The sequence below is a fragment of the Phoca vitulina genome, unplaced genomic scaffold (genome assembly GCF_004348235.1).
Source record: "Phoca vitulina isolate PV1807 unplaced genomic scaffold, GSC_HSeal_1.0 scaffold3, whole genome shotgun sequence".
NCBI classification, from domain to species: Eukaryota; Metazoa; Chordata; class Mammalia; order Carnivora; family Phocidae; genus Phoca; species Phoca vitulina.
Window position 1 is genome coordinate 61,477,301 of NW_022589706.1, and position 27,362 is coordinate 61,504,662.

Below are 27,362 nucleotides of genomic sequence, written 5' to 3' on the forward strand. Positions count from 1 at the left end.
TATTTGGCAAGTAGGGAATCCCAGCAAAAGAAAATGAGAGGTTCTTGGAACCTATTTCACTCAGGATGTACAAAGCCTGATGAACTACTCTTACTACTCTTACTGGAACTACTCTAACTCCTTGAAACAGCAACTCCACAGTAGTTACAATGTTTATTTTCTCAGTTTCCAACCTACTTATGTGAAATTACATAATGTAACAATGAAGAATTATTAGTATCTAATTCTCAAGATTCTACGGGGACCATTATCTTTTGTTTACCACTATTTGTTCTTTTTTTTTTTTTTTTTTAAGATTTTACTTATTTGACAGAGAGAGACACAGTGAGAGAAGGAACACAAGCCGGGGGAGTGGGAGAGGGAGAAGCAGGCTTCCCTCAGAGCAGGGAGCCCAACGTAGGGCTCGATCCCAGAACCCTGGGATCATAACCTGAGCCGAAGGCAGACGCTTATCGACTGAGCCACCCAGGCGCCCCACCACACTGTTTGTTCTTAAGACAAATTATAATAAAATCACTTAATAGAAAAACTGGCTGAAAAATGTCTGCCTTAGAGTTAGAAATTAAAGTTTTCCTTCTAAATTTAAACCTCAGAGCTCTCAGTGACTTTTAAAAAGTGGACGAACAAATTTCTAAATATAAACTGGAGATAATTCAATCTTAAAACTGAAAGAATATTGAAAACATTTATTAATACAAAAAAGTCAATGCATTCCACAGAATGAAAATGCTCAGTCTTTTCCAACAGATATTTAAAGCTAGTGATCCCACTCTTCATTAATCTTTCCTAAAATCTATGTAGCAACCTCTAGATTTAGTTATTTGTTCAGGACCTGAGTGAAGCCAAAGACACAAAAAATAGGGATTAAACTCTGAGCAGCTGTTTAAAAAAAAAAAAGACTATATACACATAAAATAGGATTACACACTTTAATGTGATTGACACAGAGGAAGTAGGGAGGACACGAAAGAAACTTAGTTTTAGCTCCGCTTTATGCATAACCAGATGCTCCTTTTCCAAAAAGTATACTGAGGTTTTAAAAACCACATTTTATCAGAATACTTCAGGAAAACACACTATGTGTAATCCAGGAAATACACTATTTGCAGAATAGGAAAATCATCATGGGCAATAAAAGATTAAAACAAAAGAAAGCACCTGGGTTTTGAGCAGTTCTAAGGTGAGTATATCTGCAGAAATAGTGTAAATGCTCTTGACTGGCTGTTATGGAAACATGCTAATGAGGATTGGTCCATATCTTAACATTTTTTAAAATATGTTTCTTTGGAAAAATGGCAAAATGGGCTGGGAGTAAAGATGTCCTTTTAGACACCCAGCTTATTGGCCTGGGTGAGAACGACTTTGAGAACTGGCATGAAAGCTGAGGTCTCACTGAAGTTGCTGGTGCTAACTATGTGGGTGTGGATGGTCAATCCTTCTGAGTAGTTTCGCGATTCAATGCTCCTTGCAATGTTGTGTAAACCACTGATGATTGTGGGTGAAAGCTGAAATAAAGGTAGAATCAAGAGAAAAAAATTAAATTAAGGAAGAATTTCCCATAAACCCTGATATTTAAAAGGAGACTGAAACAAATATTATAAAAAAGCAAATAAACCATTTAGCTTCTCTAAAAATAGTTTTTTGGACCAAGCAACTCTTTAAGTTATAAAGGAGAACCATGACAAGATGATTAATGTAAGGAGATTATTATGAATTATGAACATGTATGAGTCAGTTAATTTTTTTATAGAAGCCAGCTTTCCTCCCCCAAGTTGAAATGCTAACGTCTTTCTCCACTTAAGAGCGTTAATTCTTCAAATATTTTAGATATAGCCTCACGCCTTTTAAAACTTTTCCCATGCACATGATGGAATTTAAAGGTTCTTAATCATTTTATCTCAACGTAAGGACCCAATGTACTTTAAAACCATGTCTACAGTAGAGACCCTAAACTTGCGGTCCATTTGTGTTCATAGGGCAGCAGCTACCATGTACTCAATTTATCAATTCTTCACTGCTTTTTGTAATCTTACCATCTCTTAAAACCGTAACATCTCGTTTTTATCCCATGTCATTACTTGGATTATATGCCTATACTTCTGAGGGAAGAATTTATTTTGGATCAGTCCATGGACCACACCACTTCCACTGTTACATCAACTTTCTTTGGTTCTCATGACATGAGTGGTTATTTTTATCTGATGGGATTGATGTGAGGAATGGAGAAGAGGAATGTTAAAATGCAGAAAATATAGCCACATATAAAATGAACAGAAGGCCAGTTACCTTAGGGCCAATACAAGGCAGATTATATTTCTACTCTTTGTTATAAGAAAAGTTAAAATTGCACCCCTATCTCACAAACACACACCCTCTCTCCTATTCCCTCATCCCCAAATTTAAATGACATATAAAATTCAGTTAGAGAAAGCCCATTCTATCACTGTCATCACAATTTTGCCCCCAAATATATTACATGCTAGTGCTGATGAGATGCTTATTTACTAGAAACTAGGAATAAATGATTATCATGAATCCTTTTTCCCCACAAACTTACTGTCTGTTCCCTAAGTTTATCATACAGAAACTCCAAGCGTTTGCTGGCGTCATCTAGCTTCCTCTTGGTTTGCTGTAGAAGAAAAACAGATGTGTTACATTTGGATACTTAACTTTTATCCAAAGACCTTGCCCTATCTCATTTCACTAACCCTTACACTCCTGATGCTGAACAGCTTCATTTTATAAAGAAATGGAGGCAACTATGACTCAGAAACTTGAACAGACCATTAGGACAGAGTTCACTAACCTATTAATGGGGAAGGGTAGGAGGATAAGGGGCTTCTTTCTGGAGTGCAAACTGGAGTAGTGGTTGGATTTCACATGAACTGTCAGCTCATTTGACAAGGTGTGTGCATGTATAACTGCACTATCCACAAGCCACAGGAAGGGCCATCTGGAGGCAGCAGTGGGTCACTGTATTACAGAAAAGAGGATCTAAGGACAGCTATTTACAACAGCAGCAAACACAGAAGTGAACTGGAATCTTATTGTAACCTTTCAAAAATATTACTTATATACTCAGTCACATTAATATGTTTAATCCTGCTTCTGAGCTTTCTTTTTTCTTTTTTTAAGTAGGATCCATGCCCAGCTGTGGAGTCCAGCGTGGGGCTTGAACTCATGACCCCCGAGATCAAGACCTGAGCTGAGATCAAAAGTTGGATGCTTAACTGATGGAGCAACCCAGGTGCCCCTTTTTCTGAGCTTTTAAAACACCAAGAAGGAAAAAGAAAAAAAAAAAAAGAAAATTACCTTCTGGTGGCTTAAGATTACTAAAAGGGAAGTAGTAAAATGAGTTCTTAAATCAAGGAGTCCTCCCACCTCCCAATCCTTGTTCTAGAAATATAGTGAGAGAAAACTATTCTAAAACTAAAATTAAAGGTTTCAATTACAATGTGATTAAGCTAATAACGTACATTATGCAACAGCTTTAGAAGTGACACTGTTTTTCAGTATTTATTGAGTGCCTACTATGTGCCATGCTCATGTCTCAGGGACCTCAAATTCTATTGGGTGGGAAAAAGATACTAAATAAACAGTATGTTGTAGATGAGATGGTGATGAATGCCATGAGGAAAGAGTTAACAGAGTGAGGGGCTAGAAGTTTAGGAGTATGAGGTGGTAAAGAAAGGCTGGATAGCTACTGGGACATTTGAGAAGCCTGGAAAAAGGGTGGAGTGAGTAATGCAGTTATGTGGGGGAAGATTCCAGGCAGAAGGAGCAGCAAGTACAAAGCTGCTGATGCTGACATGCTCTTGGTATGTTGGAGGAAGGAATGTCAATCCGTCAAAAGAGAAAGGAAAAGCTCTGAATATTTCCCCACGGAGATGATGTTAGCTGTGGGTTTTTCATATACGGCTTTTATTATGTTGAAGTATGTTCCCTCTACACCTACTTTGTTGAGGGTTTTTATCAGGAATGGATTTTGTACTTTGTCAAATGCTTTTTCTGCATCTATTGAAATGACCATGTAGGTTTTTATCCTTTCTCTGCTGGATGTGATGCATCACTTTGATTGGTCTGTGAATATTCACAAATTTGTGTGTCATCCTTGTGCAGGGACCATGCTAATCTTCTCTATATTGGTCCAATTTTAGTATATGTGCTGCTGAAGTAAGCAATGATTGATCTATGAATACTGAACCAGCCTTGCATCCCGGGAATAAATCCCACTTGACTGTGGTGAATAATTTTTTTGTTTGTTGGTGAATGATTTTTTTTTTTTTTAGATTTTATTTATTTATTTGACAGAGAGAGAGAGAGACAGCGAGAGAGGGAACACAAGCAGGGGGAGTGGGAGAGGGAGAAGCAGGCTTCCCGCCGAGCAGAGAGCCCAATGCGGGGCTCGATCCCCAGACCCTGGGATCATGACCTGAGCCAAAGGCAGACGCTTAACGACTGAGCCACCCATGCGCCCCAGTGAATGATTTTCTTTTAAAGATTTATTTATTTGAGAGAGAGAGAGAGAGAGAGAGAGAGAGCGAGAGCACGTGAGTGGGGGGAGGGGCAGACAGAAAGGGAGAGAGAATCTCAAGCAGACTCTGCACTGAGTACAGAGCCTGATGTGGGGCTTGATCTCATGACTCCAAGATCATGACCTGAGATGAAACCAAGAGTCAGAAGCTCAACTGACTGAGCTACCCAGGTGCTCCTGTGAATGATTTTTTTAATGTATCAACATACCAATAGCATTTTTCATAGAACTAAAACAAATAATCCTATAATTTGTATGGAACCATAAAAGACCCCAAATAGCCAGAGCAATCTTGAAAAAGAACAGCAAAGCTGAAGGTGTCACAATTCTGTACTTCAAGTCATATTACAAAGCTGTAGTAATCAAGACAATATGATACTGGCACAAAAACAGACACATAGATCAATGAAACAGAATAGAAAATCCAGAAATAAACTCACAATTATATGGTCAAATAATCTTCGACAAAGGAGGCAAGAATACCCAATGGGAAAAAGACAGTCTTTTTAACAAATGGTGTTAGGAAAACTGGACGGCTACATGCAAAAGAATGAAACTGGACCACTTTCTCACACTATACACAAAAATAAACTCAAAATGGATTAAAGACCTAAATATAAGACAGGAAACCATAAAAATCCTAGAAGAGAACACAGGCAGTAATTTCTCTGACATCAGCCATAGCGACATTTTTCTAGATATGTCTCCTCAAAGGAAATAAAAAGCAAAAATAAACTACTGGGACTACATCAGAGTAAAAAGCTTCTGCACAGCAAAGGAAACAATAAACAAAACTGAAAGCAATGTACTGAATGGGAGAAGATATTTGCAAATGACATATCCAGTAAAGGGTTAGTATCTAAAATATATAAAGAACTGATATAACTCAACACCCCCCCAAAAAAATAATCCAATTAAAAAATGGGCAGAAGACATGAATGACATTTCTCCAAAGAAGACATACATGTGGTCAGTAGACAAATGAAAAGATGCTCAATATCACTCATCATCAGGGAAATACAAGTCAAAACTACAATGAAATATCATCTCACATCTGTCAGAATGGCTAAAATCAACAACACAAGAAACAACATAGTGTTGGTGATGATGTACAGAAAGGGGAACCCTCTTGCACTATTAGTAGGAATGCAAACTGGTGTAGCCACTCTGGAAAACAGTACAGAGGTTCCTCAAAAAGTTAAAAATAGAACTACCCTATGATCCAGCAAGCGTACTACTGAGTATTTACCCCCAAAATACAAAAACACTAATTCAAAGGGATACATATACCCCTATGTTTATTGCAGCATTATTTACAATAGCCAAACTATGGAAGCAACCCAGTGTCCATTGATAGATGAATAGATAAAGAAGATGTGGTATATATACACAACAGAATATCATTCAGTCATAAAAAGAATGAAATCTTGCCATTTGCAACAATATGGATGGAGCTAGAGAGTATAATGCTAAATACATAAGTCATTCAGAGAAAGACAAATATATGATTTCACTCACATTTGGAATTTAAGAAACAGAATAAACTACCAAAGGAAAAAAAAAGAGAGACAGACAAACTAAGGAACAGACTCTAAACTACAGAGAAGAATATGATGGTACCCAGAAGGCAGGTGGATGGAAGGATGGGTGAAATAGGTGATGGGGATTAATGAGTGCGCTTATCATGATGAGCACTCAGTACTGTACAAAATTGTTGAAGCACTGTATTATATACCTGGAATGAATTAAAAAAAAAAAAAAGAAGAGAGAGAAAGAGATGAAGATATCAAGCATAACATTACAAACTAAGTCATGCTGCAAAATTACCTTGTGTTGTCTGGACATAACTTAAGTGAAAATACGTATTACAGCAATATTGTAAAAATGATTCCAGCTAGGGGCGCCTGGGTGGCTCAGTTGGTTAAGCGACTGCCTTCGGCTCAGGTCATGATCCTGGAGTCCCGGGATCGAGTCCCGCATTGGGCTCCCTGCTCGGCAGGGAGTCTGCTTCTCCCTCTGACCCTCCCCCCCTCATGCTCTCTCTCTCTCTCATTCTCTCTCTCAAATAAATAAATAAAATCTTTAAAAAAAAAAAAAAAAAAAAAAAAAATGATTCCAGCTATTGATGAAAAGGATTTGTGTGGAAGAGAACCCTGATAGTCCCTGCTCAAAGTTAATCTCATCTAGCTACCGGCAGGAGCGCTACCCCAGGGGCAGAGTCAGTTGGGTAGGATAGGATATTAGGACTTTCCCCCCTAACTGGTTACAGGAATTACAGGAACAGTTTGTCTTTTGTGGTTCTCTTCTGCCCAGGGCTCCTGTGGGCCCAGAAGGAAGATGATATGTTGACCTAGAGGAGTTTAAACTCAACAAAAATTTATTGAGCTGGGCTGTGTACTACGTGTCTTCTCAACCTCTCTATACTGACTCATGCCTGAAGGAGGGCTGGAGTTTTCCTTCATTTTTATTAGGACTCTTCTATTTTTGAATGACTGTGTCCTATTTAGAGGTGTTCACAGGGGACAGTGTATGCTAGGCTATCTGCTTCATCTGCTCTCTGTTCCTCACTCAGTGTTTCCATCACTTCCAGAATGCTAGGCACGATGCTAACCTTTCCCTGCCTCTGCTTTCCTGACACATTTAGTACAGGGAATAGCCTTCTAAAGTACCAGAAGAAAGCTGCACATATTAATACTCAATGTTTGATGAAACAACAAATTCCAGAAGCTGTTTTTCAAGCAGACAAGTGGCCAGTGGCTAAATAAACATATTCAATGTTTACTGGCAGAAACTGAGATTTCATCTAAAACAAGACCAGCCTTGTTGGATTTTTGTTGTTGCCAATACACAGGCATCCTCTAAATAAACTAAGTAAAATCAGTTGCTTTAACTATGAATAGGACTCTAGACTCTAAAACAATTATTGTTAAGATCTTTGCAAAGTTACATATAAGATTATCTACTTTTAAAAGCTTTGATCTAAGCTCAGAAAGAAAGCCCAAACCTGAATTTCTTACATACCACCATTCTGTTCTATTTATGGGCCAAACCCGAGGTTTGCTACTGAGGGGCAGTGCAGCATAGTGAGTGAGAGCATACATTCTGGACCTAAGCTGGGTCTGAATTCTGGCTCTGACCTTGGGTGTTACTTAACAGCTTTTTGCTTACTTTAGTTGTCTGTAAAATAAAGATGACAAATTTACCTACCATGGGGTTGTTGTGAGGATTAAATATTTACATATATAAGAAATTAAATACATTTTTATACGTAAAGCAAACTATATAAGTGCTAGTTTTATTACTATTGTACAAACTTCTAAAGTATATCTTGTAAGACTTCATGCAATTACATAAGAGCTCCATAAGTGATTATTTTAAATAAGCAAAATATGAGAAAAAAATACATACAGGATCTGTGGCTGAAGAGAGGCAGCGCTGAATAAGATCCTCAAATGTGGTCTTTAGAATTAGGTGCTCATCTGGAATAGGTTTCTTGGTAATTTTTTCTGTTGGCAAAGACTGCACATGCTGGAAGAAATAATACCATAAAATGACCAGAAATGACCAGAAACTATACAGAAAGCCCTGAAACTCTGTGATAAAGAGAAACCAACTAACTACCTTGTAGATAGGCTGTTAAAATCAAATGACAAATTAACATGTGAAATCCCTTGGGGATAAGTAAAAATGAAAATCAGATATTCAGTAGAAGGTACAGGCTTCTACATCTTTGATTTTCAAAAACAGAACTGGATATAAAGAATTTGGTCAATTATGGAACATATGTTGGTTACTATTGTATGTATCTGGTGGGAAGTAGACAGCAGACCTACCATGCCAATAGGAAACAAAAAGAACAAGGCATTTACAAAGCTGGCTAGTTAGAGTGGCTGCTTGCTCTGCTTGTTGGCTCATTTGTTTATCTTGGCATTCTTCTGTTCTTTGGTTTACTCTTGAAGGTTGGTAACTGGTCTATCATCAAACAGCAAGATTTTTTTTTTTTTAAGATTTTATTTATTTATTTGAGAGAGAGCATGAGAGAGAGCACAAGTAGGGGGAGGGGCAGAGGCAGAGGGAGAAGCAGGGTCTCCACTGAACAGGGAGCCCAATGTGGGGTTCAATCCCAGGACCCTGGGATCTGACCTGAGCCAAAGGCAACCGCTTAACTGAGCCACCCAGGTGCCCCCAAACTGCCAAGATTAAGTCAAAAGCTGGGATATAAGAGACCATGATGTTACTGAATGTACAGATGGAAAGACGAAGAAGGAATGTTTGTTTTTAAAGTTCTGATTTATTAGTTCATTTATTCAAAAATATTAGGCAATTATGTGCCAGGCACTGTGTATTTGTGAGCCAATTGAGAAATGATCTCAACTCTCTGGCAATTTATTAGGCTAAAAGAAGAAAAAGAAAGTTTTAAAGTGTCATAAAAAAAGTTTACATTTACTATCTTAATGAAAGATGTTACTTGAAAAAAAAGTAAAAAAATAAAATGCCATCAATACATGTTAAGATAGCAACTGTATTGCTATTTAATTGCTAATAAGTTAACAGTAATGGAACCAACAGATAATATAACTAGAATTTAACTGAGGGGAAAGCTCTCTCCAGGAAATTATATCAGAAGGACAAGTAGGAGTTAACTAGTTAAATGAGAAAGGAAAAGCATTCTGGGTAGAGGAACATGTACAAAGGAAGGATCATGATACAGGGGACTAAAAGGAGGCCAGTGTAGCTGGAGCAGAGAGACAGCAAGGAGGAGTATGAAGCTGAGGGCTTCCAGACAATGTTAAATATTTTGGTCTTTATCCTCAGAGCAATGCTTTAAACAAAGAGAAGACAAGAGCAGATAGATGGATCAAAGGCAGACCAATTAGAGGATCCTGCACTGCTGAAAATTGGGGATGAAGGCAGCATAGATTAGACTGGAAGTGTAGACCAGGGATTTGAGAGAGATTTTAAAATAGTATCAACAAGATTTAGGGATAGATTTGAAAGTGGGATTAAAGGAAAAGAGTATGAAGATGATTCTCAGGTTTTCGGCTAGATTAAATAGGAAGGATTATGGTGCCATTCACTGAAACAGGAAACACCAAGTTTTTGAAGGCCAGGTTTGGGAGGGGTATAAGGGTATAAGGGGTATAAGGCTTCAGAAATGTTGAGTGTGAGGTGCCTCGGAGACATCGAGGTAGGCAGGTAGCTGGATGTAATGGCCTGGCTGAACACATACGTCTTGTGCAGCATTCCCTTCCGATGGTAACTGAGGTTCTGGTCTAGATGAGTAAAGCATGAACATCCCAGGTCTAAACAAAAGTGAATGGCTGGGTAGCTTCCCAAACTAGCATAGACTTGTAATCATAAAAAAAAATTAACAATGATCTTTATAATTTATAGTCCTGTGGGAAAAAAGTCAGTTCTCCCACCTCCATCAAAACACTGGTTTTTATAATTTAGAAGTTCCTTAGGTAGAACTCTCTCTTAATAGTAAAGCATACCCGGGCGCCTGGGTGGCTCAGTTGGTTAAGCAACTGCCTTCGGCTCAGGTCATGATCCTGGAGTCCTGGGATCGAGTCCCGCATCGGGCTCCCTGCTCGGCAGGGAGTCTGCTTCTCCCTCTGACCCTCCTCCCTCTCATGCTCTCTGTCTCTCATTCTCTCTCAAATAAATAAATAAAATCTTTAAAAAAAAAAAAAAAAAAAAAAAAATAGTAAAGCATACCCTTGTGATAGAGATACATCTTTATAAATTTGACTTTAATGAATCAAAGACAAAACCAGAACTAGTTTTATACTTTGTGCAGGGATTTGTTTCATCTTATGTTAACTTTGACCCAAGCTCTTCACTTTTCATGAACAGATCAAAATGTTTATCTTTGTATGTCTAAGTCAGTTATATATGACTTTTTTTTATCATCTAGAACCCTGCCAACTAGCTGTACGTGAAAAGCAAGTACAAATTTATATCTCCATCTGAAGGTATGCTGTATATTATTAGCTCTTACACATACACAAGAAAAGATATAACTCATTACATTTTTATTTTATATTTTAAAGGGAAAAACCTTTGGAAATAGCTTCTGCTTAGCAAGCCTGGCTGAAAATATGGATTCAACTGATCTAAAATTATGGCTACGGATTAGGTCAAATGAAATACTGCAATTGTCAAGTTAGTGTAAACATACACTAGCAAATATATGAGCCTCTTCTAGAAAGTTTACGGCCATGTAATTGAAAAATATCTACACATGATCGATCTTAAAAAAAGGGTTACTATTATTTATTTAGGTTGTCTTAATTGAAACCAAATTTAGATGTTCATTAATAAAGGTGTAAACATCAAAGTTAACACATTAAAAAAATGAACTGAAACAGAGCCATCTCCCCATTCCACTTATGCAGATTTACTGTTACCTGGATGGTATTTCCAATAGGAGCCCCTGGGGCGCCTTCAATATTGGGCTTGGAGAAAGATGGTGGCATGCCTGGTTGACCAAGGGGTTGTTGTATGCCATGGAAGGTCTGGCCACCTGCAAGATGTGGCTGTGGAAATGAAGCTTGGCTTGACAGAGGTACGGGAGCTGAAGGCTGTTGCGGCAGCATCTGTGACTGGGGGTCACCCAAAGGGTTCATGATTGGTGATGTGATGGGAACAGGAGGCATAAAGTTTTCAGGCATCTTTTAAAAGACAGAAATAAAAGACACCAAGCATAAGAAAAAGAGTATCATTTACTCACCTTTAAATAAGGTTAACATTTAAAAAAAAATAGAATACTTTTTTCAAATGAAATTTTATGCAGAATTCTAGAGTAAAACATAAAAGTAGAGCTAATCTGGCTAAGAGGGATAGAGAGCTCAAAACTGGACCTCTCAGTTTCCCCTTTGTCTTCCATACTTCCTCTCATATGGGGAGCCAAAACATGGTGTTTTGAAAGAGGATGTTAAAGTCTAGAGGATTATATCTAGCCATAGTGGAATCAGATATGCCAAATGTGTGTTTGTATTTAATGTGATCACGATGTAATACTCCTCTTCCTAGATTACTAAGTGGATATTACCTGTCAATTCAATCATATTAAAAGTAGTGGATTAAATTTCTAATTATTACTAATATAAATTTTGGGGTTTTTTGACCATTTAGTGCTCCCAATTTTATTGTTATGACCTCTCATTACTATATTTAAGGAAAGGAAATCACCAGAAGTTAAAAAAAAAAAAAGTAGAAATGTTTGGGAAGAAAGGAGAGAAGAATCTTATCTTGTGCTCCAACAGCTCTCAACAGTTACTGACAGTTAAACAGTGCTCAGCTATAAGGTTATTTCTTCATTCACACTATATGTGATAGATAAAATAGTCCAAAATATAATTACCAAATTCATGACTACTGTTGGAAACAAAAGATCAAAGTAACCCCAAAAAGAAAAAAATCATTGAAAAATTTTGTTTCCTACTCTTTGAAAGAGACCTGTTGGGAATTTACATCTTGTCTTCTAATGGGAATTAAATTCACACCACCATATTGTTGTGTTTTTGTTTTTTTTTTAAACTTTCTTTCCTTCCCTTCATGGAATAGAAGATATAAGCTGAAATACACTTTAAACCTATCAGTCAGTAAGCTTTGCTTTTAAAAGGATCAGTGAAGGATGGTGTGTTCCAGGTGGCTTTGTGATTAGCAGAACATCTGCAGGCAACTGGATGGACATCTTTTTCTAGTACCTTCTTCTTAGGTACTCTGTTCAAAGCTGGAGGATCATTCCATCCATTCTGAGGACCTATAACAGATAATAAAGGGCATTTTCTTTTAGAATTCTGAAAAGAAGAAAACTCAATTGTATCCATCTTATAATACCTTCAAATTCTGCCTTAACCCCGAGGATAACTCACAAAAGTTTTACCAGCTGAGCTTTGGGGATCACTCTGAAGCCCTGGATTCTCAAACTCATTCCCTCAAACATTCACAAGGCCTTGGCTTACCAGGCAAGATAACTTGATATTATTTCCATTTAAAGTGAAAGAGCTGTACTAAATTTAGGGATAGTGAAGTCTTTATGTCTATATAGATGTATAACCTTCAAAGATCAGTTAGAAATTCTCTCTTAATAAAGAAAAAATAAATCACCTGAGTCTGCTAAAAAATAAAAAAATAAAAAATAAAAAAACCTACTCTTGCTATATTCAGCATACAGAAAAGAATAAAAGTGACAATCTCCTATTTCCCAAGAGAGCAATTCAATATAAGCAATTCAACATAAGCAAAATCATCCATATGGCAGAAACACTGTTAAAAAAAGGTCTCAACTACACAATACTGCAATTTCATCATCTTTGCCTTAGGAATTATTTATAAAGTAGAAAGCATTTAAGTATCTGTGATAAGATTTTTTTAATGCCACAAAAAAAAAATTTCAGGTTGGCAGCAAATAGAAAATTAAATTACTGTCAACTTATAGTAAATTTCCCCTAAAAACCCCCCAAAACCCTTCATCTCAAAGTGAAAAACAGACATCAGTAGCAGAATTCATTAAGTACTTTAATGCCAGTATCTTTAAAGTGCCAGAAATAAAGACAGGATAATTTTAAAATCAAAATGTAATCATTTTACATTTCATTGATTTTTGTGTATGTTTATAGTTAAAGCAAAAAAATTACTCCTCTTTCAACAAATTAGACATTCCTTCAGAATTTTACCTTTTACTTGTTTTATTGATATCCATGATATTAAATCACAACAAAATTGCTTAGCAGATCATGATGTATGTGATCCATACAAAATGCCACAGAAATTTTTTAAAAAACTAAATCTTCCAACCAGCACATACTCATTTGCCTTGATTTTTTTTAAGTTTACTTATTTAATTTTTTTTAGTAATCTCCATACCCAACATGTGGCTCAAACTCACGACCCTGAGAGCAAGAGTCATGTGTCCTTCTGAGCCAGCCAGGTATCCTTCATTTGCCTTGATTTTTAATTTTCTACAGGTTTACTAAGAAACAATGCCAAATGAGCCTCAAAACACTCAAGAGCTAATCACAAAATATTAAGCTACATGCTGCTATCTGTTTAACAAATTCTCAAAGTTCTGATCATACATAGAGAATCATTCAAATCTCTTTCATCACCTTCTAATCTTACTCCTAAGACAATCTTGATATAGTCATTGTCTTTATGATTATATAAAATAGACAACTTTAATGATTTAAAGCTACTGTGTCACCATGTTAATTCAATCAGTTCTAAGATTTGATTTGATTAAGAAGTCAAATTAAAAAATGATACTGATCAGATTTAGAATATCATCAACTTTGAGGTTCACATGCATTATTGTGAATGGTCATTCATTAACTATATTCAATGATTGAAAAATTTCCAAAGATATATTTTATAACCAATTCACCTTCCAACATAGGTGCCTGGTCTTGCATAGATTGATTTTCTGTAGACAAAATGTAAAAGTCACTTAAACAGCATTAGCATCAAAAACATTCTAAACTCTATTTCTCATTTTGTAATTGCTTCTTCTCCCTCCATCAACCCAAAAAGGAACAAACTAATTTTATAAGGGGAAAAAAAAACTTCTTTTTAATCAAGTCATGTGAAATGTCTTCTATCTAATTAAGAAAATAATCAGTTTTTGGGTAAATCAAATTCATTTAGGTTGTGTCAGATCCAATTAACTCTTAAACATCACTTTCTTCTCTTACTGTGCTGTTTCTTCTAAGAAAAAATTTTGTTCCTGCCTATTTAAAATAATATTTCCCTGTCTGCATGGATTTTTTTTTCCTACTATTTGATCAATAACATCACTGGTGGGGGGAGCATTTAGCACTAGTTAAAGCTGTCAATCAAAATCAGCTGAGGATCTTGTTAAAATGCATATTCTAAGTCACTGTGTATAGGGTAGGGCCTGAGATTCTATTGTTCCAGCTAGCTCCCAAGTAATGCCAATGCTGCTTGCTGGTCAAAGCCCTCTTTTAGTAGGGATTTAAAGAAAAATGGGAGGCCTTCTACACTGTCCTGTAGACCTCAGTGCTGTACTTGTTAAAGATAAGAATGTCAGACAATCTTAGCAACGTGGTGCCACTTTACTGCCAGATTTGGGAGGCTGCATCCTGATGAAACTGTAATTTCATGTAATTCATGTCACACCATGAATATAAGCATAAATGACAACAGGCCCAGTAAATATGTAACCATCTTATATGGTCTTTTCTGTAAAAATATATGGATTTGCAGACTGTTTAGCACAAGCCTTCCAGAAACCACTACTTAAGAGAACGGAAGTTTCTGGCAGTGGACAAGAGGAAAAAAGGCTGAAAACTAACACAGCAATGCCAAAATGATCAGATATTCAGGGTCAGGCCAGGCCCAGCCTCAAATCAAAAGTATGCAGTGGAGGTATATTATAAGCACATGTAACTTATAGAACAAGCCAACTTCTTCATCAAGGGCTTAAATGAAGAAAGAAATGATCGAGGATTTCCTATTTTTTATAAGTGATTTCCTATTTTTGCCTTACACGACGATTTTACAACCTAATTCCCCATGCAAGATACAACCTCATAGCACTACTGTCAGTAAAGCCTTGGGAGTCACTGTGTGTGCATTATTACAGAGGACTGATGTGATGCACAACTACTAATGTACTCTCTAGCATAAGACTTCCACTTCTGGGCGGAGGGAGCCCGTATATTACAAACCTAAAGTACCAGAAATACCTTGGCCTTGACCCTTTTCTTCAGAACATAGTTTCTTTTTTTTTTTTTTTTATTTTTTTTTTAAAGATTTTATTTATTTATTCATGAGAGACAGAGAGAGAGATGCAGAGGGAGAAGCAGGCTCCCAAGGAGCAGAGAGCCCGATGCGGGACTCGATCCCAGGACCCTGGGATCATGACCTGAGCCGAAGGCAGACGCTTAACCATCTGAGCCACCCAGGCGCCCCAGAACATAGTTTCAACAACATGCCTCCTCTCCTGGCCCAGGAGAGGCAGGAGGAGAAGAGCAGTCTCCCCTCTAACTTCTCATGACAGTGACTCAAGCCCTGGGAATTGAAGCCTGGGAGGGTATCCTGAGATTTCACAATTAGCACACTATTAGCACAAAAAAGTTTCTGGAGCAACTTCACAGGACCCTTTGGTAAAATGACTCTAAATTTATAATGAAATCAAATCAAATTCAAAACTAGGAATGACACTTCATCAAAATCAGAAACAAAAAGACTCGCAACAGGAATGGATAGCCAATGGGCTAGCTCACATAACTCAAGGGTACAGATGTCTTGTTGAGTAGAAAGTAACAGTTGTACAATAATCAAAGTTCTCCCTCAGAATATATGTCTGACTCCTCCCAACCTCAAACCATGTAATATAGTTAGCCCAGATAATCCTTGTTCAAATCTCTTATCAATTTAGTGCAGTTTTGTCTCAGCTATAACTCTAACCCTTTTCAATCTTTTTGCTTTTATGTCTTTAAACTGACTGTTTAAATATGACTTTTTAAAAACACAATTAAATTGACCTCTATAAATACACTTTAATAGCCACATTAGGTAAAGGAAGCTACATGAACAACAAGAATATCTCTAAGAAACAGTATTATAGACGTGCAAAATGATACTCTTGGTCAGCATTTTAAAAAATCAACACTGCATAGTCATTTAGAAAAATCAATACAGCATAGTCTAATCTTGGACATAGTTCTCTCATAAAACTGTAAAGAAAGATAATCTTTTTTACTCTTTCAAAAAAACTATAAAATGATGATAAATCTTACTTTTTTAGAACATGACATGGACTCTAAAGGGCATGAAAAAAATGGTTCATGGTGTAATGTTAGGAAAACCTGTAAGAGGAGTGCCTGGGCAACTCAGTTGGTTAAACGTGAGACTCTTGATTTTGGCTCAGGCCATGATCTCAGGATGGTGAGATGGAGCCCCACAATGAAACCCACGCTGGGCATGGAGTCTGCTTAAGATTCTCTCTCTCCCCCTCCCCACCCCGGCTTGTGCTCTCTTACACTCTCCCTCTCTCTCAAAAAAACCCCAACAACTGTAAGATGTAAAATGGTATGTGTGTGTATTATGATCTCAATTCTTGGAAAATACAAGCACACAATGAGATACTACTTCTTACCCATTAGAATGGCTAGAATCAAAAAAACAGAAAACAGTAAGTGTTGGTGTAGATGTGGAAAACAGTATGATGGTTCCTCAAAAAATTAAATACTGAATTAAGTATTGAATTTGATCCAGCAATTCCATTTCTGGGTATATACCCAAAAGAACTGAAAGCAAAGACTTTAACAGATATTTGTATACCCATGTTCAAGAAGCATTATTTACAATAGCTAAAATGCCCATGTGCAGATGAATGGATAAACAAAATGTGGTATATACATACAGTGAAATATTATTCAGCTTTAAAGAGGAAAGTTCTGCTCCCTGCTCGGCAGGGAGTCTGCTTCTCCCTCTGACCCTCTCATGCTCTCTCTATCTCATTCTCTCTCTCAAATAAATAAATAAAATCTTTAAAAAAAAAAAAATAAAAATAAAGAGGAAAGTTCTGATACATGCTACAACATGGATGAATCTTGGAGAGAGTGAAATAAGCCAGTCACAAAAGAACAAATATTGTGATTCTACTTATATGAGATACCTAGAGTAGTCAAATTCACAGAGACAGAGAATAGAACAGTGGTTACCAGGGGATGGGGGGGAATAGGCAGTTATTTAATGGTTACATAGTTTCAGTGTGGGATGACAAAAAAGTTCTGGAGACAGTGGTGATGGTTTTTCAGCAATGTAAATGTACTTAATGTCACTGAACTATGTACTTAAAAATGGTTAAAATGGTAAATTTTATGTCAGTATATTTTACATTAAAAAAAACATATATATAAAGATTTTATTTATTTATTTGACAGAGAGAGACACAGCGAAGAGAGGGAACACAAGCAGGGGGAGTGGGAGAGGGAGAAGCAGGCCTCCTACTGAGCAGGGAGCCCCATGTGGGGCTTGATCCCAGGATCTTGGGATCATGACCTGAGCCGAAGGCAGATGCTTAATGACTAAGCCACCCAGGTCCCCCCAAAAATATTTTTAATATATGCATACAGACATACATACAGGTATGTATATATGTGTATGAAGGAAATAAATTAAGCCTGTATTAGTGCTTATATTTGAGTGGTAGAACTATAGAAAATCTAAATTTTATTCTTTATACTATTTGGAGTCTTTAAAAATCCTACAGTGAAAAATTAATAAAAATCAAGGAAAAAATAATTTAAAAACTGAATATGGCACGGAATTGGAGGCCCTTATCCACCTTAGTGTAGGGATCAATTCTCCACAATGTCTTTGGGGAAGGAAGAGGGAACTACTTGGTCTCACATATAGGAGTTGCAAACCATCTTTACTTGAAACCCACTTCTCAATGAGAACCTTCGTAGGTATTCTTGCAAAAGCATAATGTGGGATCTGTATTTTGGCTAAGATACTTCTCAGTGGATTCATGGAAAAATATTAGTGGTATGGAGACTTGGCTAGAAGACAATTTGAGACAGAGATAACAGAGCATCCTTCTTAACCACGTACCTCCCCTTTCCCCTATAAGCCTAGCACGTCACATTAAAAATAAAAGGGTTGGGGTGCCTGGGTGCACAGCCAGTTAGTTAAGTGTCAGACTCTTGGTTCTGGCTCAGGTCATGATCTCACAGTGGTCATGGGATTGAGCCCCCCAACAGGCTCCATGCTCAGTGCGGAGTCTGCTTCAGATTCTTTCTCCTTCCCCCTCTTCCCTTCCCTGCTCACATGCTCTCTCTCTCTCTCTCAAAGAAATAAATAAAATCTTTAAAAAACAAAAGAGTCACGGAATTAAAAATTAGTTTAGAAAGACATGAATCCTTGAGGTCATTTTCCAATGACACAAGATAAAACAGAATTATCCAAAGAAAAGTAATAAGGGAGGTTATCTTGTTTTCTTTCATTTGCTTAAAAGGTTAAGCCAGATAATTATAATAATTTGAGTAAGGAATATTTATGAAAATTAAAAAAAATCTTTTTCAGGACAGTTTTGTGAAAATATGTAACATTATGCCCCTTCAAGACTATTTTATGTGACAAAGCACAAGACTATATACCTAAATTAAATCTTCCATTGTTTAACAAAATCAATAATGTTCACTCAAAGACAGTTTCATGACAGCTTGAAGGTCACTTTATCAGAAAACAATTTTTTGAGTAAAATTCTAAGGCCTTCATATTTGACAGTGCCCTTCTTTAGTAATAACATACATTAAATCAGGAGGGAGAAAAAAGTGACAGGCAATATCCTAATTATCCTAAAGAGTAAAACAGAAAACTTCCTGCTTGGTGTGTTGCCACCACTGAAAGGACACTGTCCTATCCTAACTCAGGCTGTTGTTACTTTATATCTAGAACTGAGAGAGGACTGTTTTCTGACTCTGCCATGCTGTCCACAGTCTATTTTGTAGGACCACCACTTCCACATTAACCTCCCTCAAGTACCACTTTGACCACGCCTTTCAGCAGTTCAAACCCCTTCGTAAGCACCTTTCTTCTTACTGTATGAATTATAAACTTCTTGCCCTGGCATTTAAGGCTTTCCAAAACTTGGCTCAAATATAAATTTTATGTTCCAACTTATAACAAAGCTATGTGCTGTTCACTAGAAACGTACTGTCCTTTTCTGCCTCCCTACCTCTGCTGGGACTAATTCTGATGATAGACCAAACAAGTACTCATTAAGAATTCACTGAATGAATGTTCTGATGATTGCAACATTAGTCTCTCTGAGCCTCAGGCATATAATTTTGTGGTTCACTAATAGTTAACAGGCCTTGCAAATCCTAATGTCTGTTAAGAATTATCCACTAGAGGGGCACCTGGGTGGCTCAGTTGGTTAAGCGACAGCCCAGGTCATGATCCTGGAGTCCCTGGATCGAGTCCCACATCGGGCTCCCTGCTCGGCAGGGAGTCTGCTTCTCCCTCTGACCCTCCCCCCTCTCATGTGCTTTCTCTCTCTCATTCTCTCTCTCTCAAATAAATAAATAAAATCTTAAAAAAAAAAAAAAATTATCCACTAGACAAATGCAATTTCCAAGTCCTATAGAGAACCATTATATGATCTAAGACACATAAGGAAAAAGATAAAATTTTCAGTCACAATTATTTGTATACCATAAATAAAATTTTTAGAAAATAAAAATATAAAATATGGTAAAGCTAACACCATTAATTAAAATACAGGGGGCTATTAACATGCAAGAGGGTAACAAAGCAGCTGGCTCAGTACATGCTGAGTACTGAAAAATGTTTGCTTCTTCTTCCTATTAGTCACTGTTTCTCAGCCAGGTTAGAACATTCTGTTACTTTGTATATAAGCAAAGACTATCTCAAGACCAAATACACTTTTGCTTAAGGAGAAGAAAAATACCCATGCAAATATTTAACTTAGATGATGAAGTAACAAATGCCTAAAACAGTGTTGTTGTATGATTTTTGTAATTCCAACATTGATAACTAACTACTTCTATCACCTACGTCAGGACTAGACCATTTGGTAAAGAATGAACTCAGGTTCTGAAGACTGAGGGACCTGGGTTTGTATCTCAACTTACAAACTCTCACCATGCAACCATGAGTTTAACTCCTAGGAAACCAAGTTTCCTCAGGCCAATTAAAAAAATATATATATTTCTGTTTCTCATGGCTCTGAGAATTAAATAAGAAAATATATGGCAATTGAGGGTATATGTCCAATGTATGTTCAATAAATGATAATTCACCTCCCTATTTCCCTGCACCACTTTTAAACAGGGATTTTCTGGAACCCTAATCTTTCGATCAAGAACTCTTAGACCAGAATGGACACTATCTTCACTCACTGAGATTTCAGAAGGTAATTTTTTGAACTCTGTAACTGCATTTCAGCACTCTTCTCTAAAATATCAACCTATTTAACTGTTTATATTAAAAGTTACAGAAATTTTGTTTGTGCAGTAAAGGGTGATACAGATATTGTGTGTGTGTGTGTGTGTGTGTGTGTGTGTGTGTGTGATTTCTGGTATTTTGGCCTTTATGTATTAGAGAAGAGAGGAGATAGGTATGTAATTCTGGATCCATAAAACTTTGTTAGAAAAGAATACTTCCTCAATAGATCCTATTTCATGAAAAGTATTTTCAGTAATTACAGCTACTGCTTAAAAGAAAAAATATATATGCTGGACTCCGCAGGAACAACTTCAGTATTAGGAGCAAGGCAAGATTCATTCATCTCTTTGCCCCTCTAGTTCAAAAACCAGTTATAATCTAAAAGGGAAACTATTTTCAAATACCAACAGGCACAGAGCTCTAATTCTGAGTCAGCTTTTGTGTAATCAAAGCAAATTTTACAGTCACTATCCCCAAATGTTTTAATATGTTAATGCATTCAATCTTCTTCATAAGCTTATAAGTAGGTACTATTATTATTCTGAGGAAATAGGCTTGAACAAGTTTAAAGAACTTTTCCAAGTTACATAACTAGATAGTAGTGAAGCTGGGACACAAACCCAGGAAGTCAAATTTCAAAGCCTGCATTCTTAACCAATATGGTTAGTGGTTTTTAACTCTGATTCATCGGTCCCTTTTTATAACATGATTTTGAGCCTCTATTACTATCCCAAATAAAAATCAGATAATATAACCTACCCATAAAAAATTAATGTAATGTTCTAATTGTAATATGAGATAAACCAGAATTTATAAAACATGTATTTCACCATAAAAATAATTTAAAATTATGGTTTTAATTAGAAAATTTTAGGCACAACTACACTATTAGACTATCTACCTACCTATCTATCTATCTAATCCTTGAAATTCCCAAAATGTCTGAGGCTGGTATTGCCCTAATGAAGAATCACTACACTATTGTCCACTGACTTTCTACTGTCTTAGAGATCCTCTCTGTCAGAGTTGTGTTCTCTCACTTTTTTCCTTTAGATAAGCATATCGAGATCCCTCATTTTTATAAATAAACATAAAATTATGTAGAATCTCATTAAGACACTATACTGTTTAATCTCCATGAATGAGTTAAAGGCACAAATAATTTTAAAAACTGCAAACTTCTCAGTAAGAACAGAACAAAGTTTTGCTCTAAAGAAATGTCAATTAAATCTAGTTTCATCCACCACTTATCTTGCCAATTAATTTCTTACCACTTATTTTAAGTTCAGAGGCCGATGATACACTCTTAGCCTTTTGAAGTTCTGAAGCTCTCCTCATTTAGCGACTAAAGTTCATTATGGGACAATCACACTTTCAGAAATAGTTTTAGAATTTGTTATAAAAACTCCATTGACACCTCAGATCACTCCGTTTACACAGAGTCAGACCTGATTGCCCTCCACCCACCCAGGTGTTCAAGAAACAATAAAGGAGGGAGCCAAACCACACCCCTTTCAAGCGCAGACCTGTTCTTTGCGACGCAGGCAGCTCACTGGCAGCAGGCAGTGTACCTGTTGTTCCAGGAGGCAGCGCGTAAGCTAAAGACGATGGTGGAGCTCCTGGTCCGCCGTGCTGGAAGGATGCTCCAGAGGAAGGGGGAGGAGGGAAAGCAGCAGCAGAGCTGGAGGTAGGTGGAGAGGCCTGGTGCTGTGTTGCATACAGCTGAGACTGCCCAGAATAGGAAGAAGCAGCAGATATGTAAGGGGTGTTAGGGTAAGCGTTTGAAGCAGAAGGAGCAACAGGCTGCTGAGGTCGATACATTGTTGACCCCCCTGTTCCGAAGGAATACTGCTGGGCTGGTTGATAAGCTACACCAAGGAGAAGAAACAGAAATTTTAATTAGTTGTAAGTTTATTCAGACAGCAATAAGAAAAACCCAAAGTTATTTCACTCTACGGAAATTATTTTCATCATTATTCTTATAACAATAAGCTACAACCAAATATTAACACTTCCATGTTATGCTTTTGATACCTTGGATACCCTTAAATAATACTAAGAGTCATTGGATCCAATATTTGAAATCTGCCATCTCCAGACTGTTGTTGGCTATGAAAATCTTTGAGGAATGCCTGGGTGGCTCAGTCGGTTGAGCATCTGCCTTTGGCTCAGGTCATGATCTCAGGGTCTTGGGATGGAGCTCTGTATCGGGCACCCTGCTCAGCGGGGAGTCTGCTTCTCCCACTTACTCTGCTCCTCCCTCCCAACTTATCCTTTCTCTCTCTCTTGCTCTCACTCTCAAATAAGTAAATAAAATCTTAAAAAAAAAATCTTTGAATCATCAGACCCAAGAACTACAAGACTGATACTTTCCTGCCCCTGGGAAAAGACTGCAGTGACACCTACTAGCTCCCAGATGGAACCACGCAGGAATTACATGTTCAAAGCACTTCCCCTTACAGTAAATTATAGGCACTCTGGTGGTGGCTCAATATCTCTCCCACTGTAAGAACTGTAGGGTGAACACTATTGTTATGAATCAAATACCTTCTCCAACATCTGGTAATATCATCAGCTACTCAAACTGTGATTTTGAGCATAGTTCCAGGTTAAAAGCCAACTCTCTATGGTCCCTGCCAAAACAATTACTATACAATATTTTATATACTGTGCACAGTTGGTTAGTAAGCCTTCAGGCAGCCAACTAACATTCTAATGCAAAGATCTGAGCCCAAATTAGAGAATACTATCACATTCTTCATGACCAGGGCTAGGTATGGACTTCTATAGAATGAATCTACTAGAACTGTACTTATTTTACTCTGAAGAGAGCACAGCGAAAAGTTGTGTCAAATCTGTATTCATGTTAAGTAAGAACATCCATTTTAGTACAGAACAGACTTATAGGATTAGTTCTTACTAGGCAGTGGCCTCTTGCTTTTGTAATAGTTGTTTAGTCATACAATTTTCCCCTTGGAGATTTTTATTTTTTTGGTCAATTAAATTTTAAAATAGTGGTGATATTTTCTTTCTAAGTGCAAATGTTTTCTAAAAAACAAAAGCCAAAGGTGGGTACATGTCATTATTATATATCTGTCAAAATTCATAGAATGTTCAACACCAACAGTGTACCCTAAGTTAACTATGTGTCAGTGTGGGTTCATTAACTGTAACAAATGGACCACTGGGGTGCAGGCTGTTGATAGCAGAGGAGGCTGTGCATGGGGGCAGGGAGGATACTGGAACCTTCTGTACTTTCCACTCAAATGTGCTATCTAAAACTGCTCTAAAATAAAGTCTATTTCTTAAAAAGATGATATAAATGGAAAACAACAAAAACAAATGTCCCTAGGAACCATTTTTCCAAAAATGGTTAGTGTCATCTTGCTTAAAGGAAAAGAATATGCAACCAAATCCTTTCAAAAATTCTGCTTTTTGTTCCTACCCAAATCATCGGACAATTCACTGTCCTTAGTAATCGCTCAGGAACAGGAGCCAACTGTTCTGAATGGACTGACACAGGAGCTGTTTCCTCGCATGCTGATTCAGAATGCTTCCTAGGGAAACCATGTCTCTCTCTCTCAAGTCCTACACAGAATGGTTCTTTACTTGTTAAAACTGATTTATCATGGGTTTGGAGCTCCAAAGTGAATGGTTTCGCCATTAGAATAAGACATGTGGCTGCACTAAGGACTTCAGGGTTGCACTACTTACGCTGTGGCTGTGGATAAGGTGGTACCTGGGTGTGCATATGACCCGGAGAGGTGGGAAGCTGAGCTGTGGCAGCATTTGGGTTAACATTTCCATGCATTATGAAACCTGGAGGTGGAGGATTTTCTCCCTAGGGAATGAGAATATGATAAAAAGGAGGATTACCTTTGAAACCAAGAATCTTACCCAGATGGATTTATAATCTCTGAAATGGAATTGTGTTTATTTTTCTAAAAAAAAAAAAAAATTTATTGTGTAAGAAACACTGCATTTTGCACATTCTATCTTCTTTAGAACATATTCTCTGAGCAACACATTCTAAGTGATTTAAAGATTAAACAGGTCCAAAGTAATAAATGCAATGAATGGCAACAGATGCTAATAACTTCATAAAATAGTGTCAGTGATATTCATACTAAGTCACCAGGATTTTCCATCTCTACTAATTCCATCCACTACTCCACACTTTGGAAATATAAGCATAAATGCCACAAGGGAACTTTCGCTTCTCTTCAATTTCTGCAATGCTCAAAAAACAAAGAAAGAAAAAAGAAAATCTTCAGTGAAATCAGATTTAAACCACTGTTAGAACTTTAGTTGATATTTTTCTAGCTGAGGTCAATTTAGAACTGCAAAAGAAGGAGAGAGATAAGAAAATAACCAAATTGTCCTAAAAACTGCTTCTTGCATCCTAAAGCATTAAAATGCAATAAGCAGGCAGACAGATGGGGGGAGGAGAACTTAAGAAAAGTGGGGGGGGGTAGAGAATATTTAACTATATATATTTAGGTGAGCGGAATTCTGCTCAAAGATGAATAATGAAGGATATACCTGTGTGTCAGAGGGAGAGGCTGCAGGTGGATGGCTGGGAAGGGCGGTAGGAGTTTTGTTACTCCAGGTAGTGACAGTAGGGGCAATTCTAACCTGAATTGAACAAAGAAATACCAATCACAGAAAATAAAAAATAAAAATGTTAAAAGAAGGAAAAAAAAACCCAAAAGGCAATAATAGCCGGATGCAAAGCAAAAAGTAAGAACAGCAAGATACTATATGTTAGTCAGGCAATTGCTTTCAAGGTAGCTGGGATTCCAAAGGAAAAGCACACATTCACAATGAAACTGGGGGAGAGAGGCAGGAGAAAAATCAATATGAAAACCTAAATCAAAGCATAAAAAACAATGCCATTCAAGTGTCAAGAATAAGGGGAAAAAGCTAGTTCCTGTAAGTAGGTAAGGAAAGAAGACATGGGGGGGGAAGGTAATTGAGTAAAAAAGTGATTTTGAAGCATTAATAGTATTCATGCTACTATTAGATCTGTAAATATATTGCTATAAGCTCCCTTTTCCGGATTTTATTAGAACCACAAAAATCTTATTAGTCCCATATGAGGCTTAGAAACATACAATCAGAGAATATTAGAGACCATCCAGTCTAATCCCCACCTTTTACCATTGAGAAAACCAATGCCCAGAGAAATGAAGGGGCTTGCTGACGTCCATACAACTAGCTGGTGACATTGCTAGGACTGAATCAGGCCTCCTGATTCCCCGGCCAGTATTTGCTATACTACACCACGCTGCTTACCCTGGAGTCCTGAGATTTTCAAAACAATTTTTTAAGCCATCACAATCTTTTTTGTCAAGTAAACCTTCATAGAAACTCTTCATTCAGCATAAGATAAGCTTTAATCAAGAAAATCACTACTTAATTTACTACTGAATTTGTTTTTCTTTTCTTAAAGGATGAGACTGCTAGGTCAAAGTATAACAAAAGTTTTCCACTGTTTTTACATCTTCCCAGAAAGACAGATAAACCCAGGGACATAAAGAGTAAATATTTTCTTTTCCCAATATAGAGGGTGTCTCACTTCAGTACCCTGAGACAGTGTGATTGAACTAAAGGGGCTTGAAAGTTCTAACACCAAGTTGGCCATTAACTAGCCACACAATGCTAAGAAATTCAAGCTCTAAGTCTTAAAACTGGCTTGTCACTTGACCTCTCTGCCTCTCAGTTTTTCTAGCCATTGCCTGCTTTGCCCTACCTATGTCATAGGCTTTCTAAAACTAGTGCAATCTCCACAAGATTGGGAAATTCAATCCGTTTTGTTTACCAATATACCAACAGGTAGAATAAAGATAGACACTCATAGTAAAGCTCTCAAAAAAATAATTGTCAAATAAAGGAAAAAACAAAACAGTTAAAATCAAATGTAATCTATTCTGATTAAGTATTAATCAAAAGTACAATAGACAAAAGCACACAAATTGATCTTTTTTTTTTAGTTTTCCATGATTTTATATTTACTTTTGCTGCAATGAAATATATAAAAGGCCTTGTCAGGACGCCGGGGTGGCTCAGTTGGTTAAGCATCTGCCTTCAGCTCAGGTCATGATCCCAGGGTCCTGGGATCGAGTGCCGCATCAGGCTCCCTGCTCAGTGGGGAGTCTGCTTCTCCCTCTGCCTCCCGCTCCCCCTGCTTGTATTCGCAAGCTCTCTTGCTCTCTCTCTCTCTCTGGCAAATAAATAAATAAAATCTTAAAAAAAAAAAGAAAATTATAAAAAAAAAAGGCCTTGTCAATTCTATCAGTAATCTGTTGTATTTAATTAACTCATTTTTAAAATAATCTGTTGTATTTTATTTATTTATTTATTTATTTTTTAAAGCAGTTTTTTTTTTTTTTTAAAGATTTTATTTATTTATTTGACAGAGAGAGAGAGACAGCAATAGAGGGAACACAAGCAGGGGGAGTGGGAGAGGGAGAAGCAGGCTTCCCGCAGAGCAGGGAGCCCGATGTGGGGCTCGATCCCAGGACCCTGGGATCATGACCTGAGCCGAAGGCAGACGCTTAACGACTGAGCCACCCAGGCACCCCTAATCTGTTGTATTTTAAAATGGGCAGAGTACCTGCTAACTCTGTTATCAGTGAAGACCATTTTTTACTTATGAAAATGTACTTTCCATTTAAGAACATGAAGGCTATCTGCGGGTCCAGAAATAGAGTTTCTACATAAAATAGTAAAAGACAGTAAGATGCCACATTTTATGCCACTAACCGTTTGGTAATTTTAGTTTAATTAATTAATTAAAAAATATTTAATCATCTTCATAATCCCCATGACCTACAACTTCATACACCTTTGATCATTCTCTAATATCCAAGTTGTCCAA

The 27,362-nt window shown here is 37.1% G+C and overlaps 1 protein-coding gene and 1 non-coding gene across 15 annotated transcripts in view; both read right to left on the bottom strand.

Moving 5' to 3' along the window:
- Positions 1-671: 671 nt before the first annotated feature.
- SEC31A (SEC31 homolog A, COPII coat complex component) overlaps positions 672-27,362 on the bottom strand; it is an 85,643-nt gene continuing 58,952 nt past the window's right edge. For 12 of the 14 annotated variants that reach the window (XM_032400661.1, XM_032400660.1, XM_032400663.1 and 9 more), the window contains 7 exons: positions 24,197-24,323; positions 22,009-22,350; positions 12,247-12,302; positions 10,945-11,208; positions 7,943-8,062; positions 2,558-2,629; positions 672-1,505 (listed from right to left, as the gene is read on the bottom strand). In XM_032400661.1, the coding sequence (XP_032256552.1) occupies positions 1,326-1,505; positions 2,558-2,629; positions 7,943-8,062; positions 10,945-11,208; positions 12,247-12,302; positions 22,009-22,350; positions 24,197-24,323 (1,161 nt within the window). In that variant the 3' untranslated portion in view covers positions 672-1,325. The remainder of the gene's footprint in view (positions 1,506-2,557; positions 2,630-7,942; positions 8,063-10,944; positions 11,209-12,246; positions 12,303-22,008; positions 22,351-24,196; positions 24,324-27,362) is intronic. The other 2 variants (XM_032400670.1, XM_032400672.1) reach the window with 2 other exon arrangements.
- LOC116630323 lies at positions 4,075-4,181 on the bottom strand. Its single transcript, XR_004298925.1, has one exon. It is a non-coding gene; the product is annotated as a U6 spliceosomal RNA (small nuclear RNA).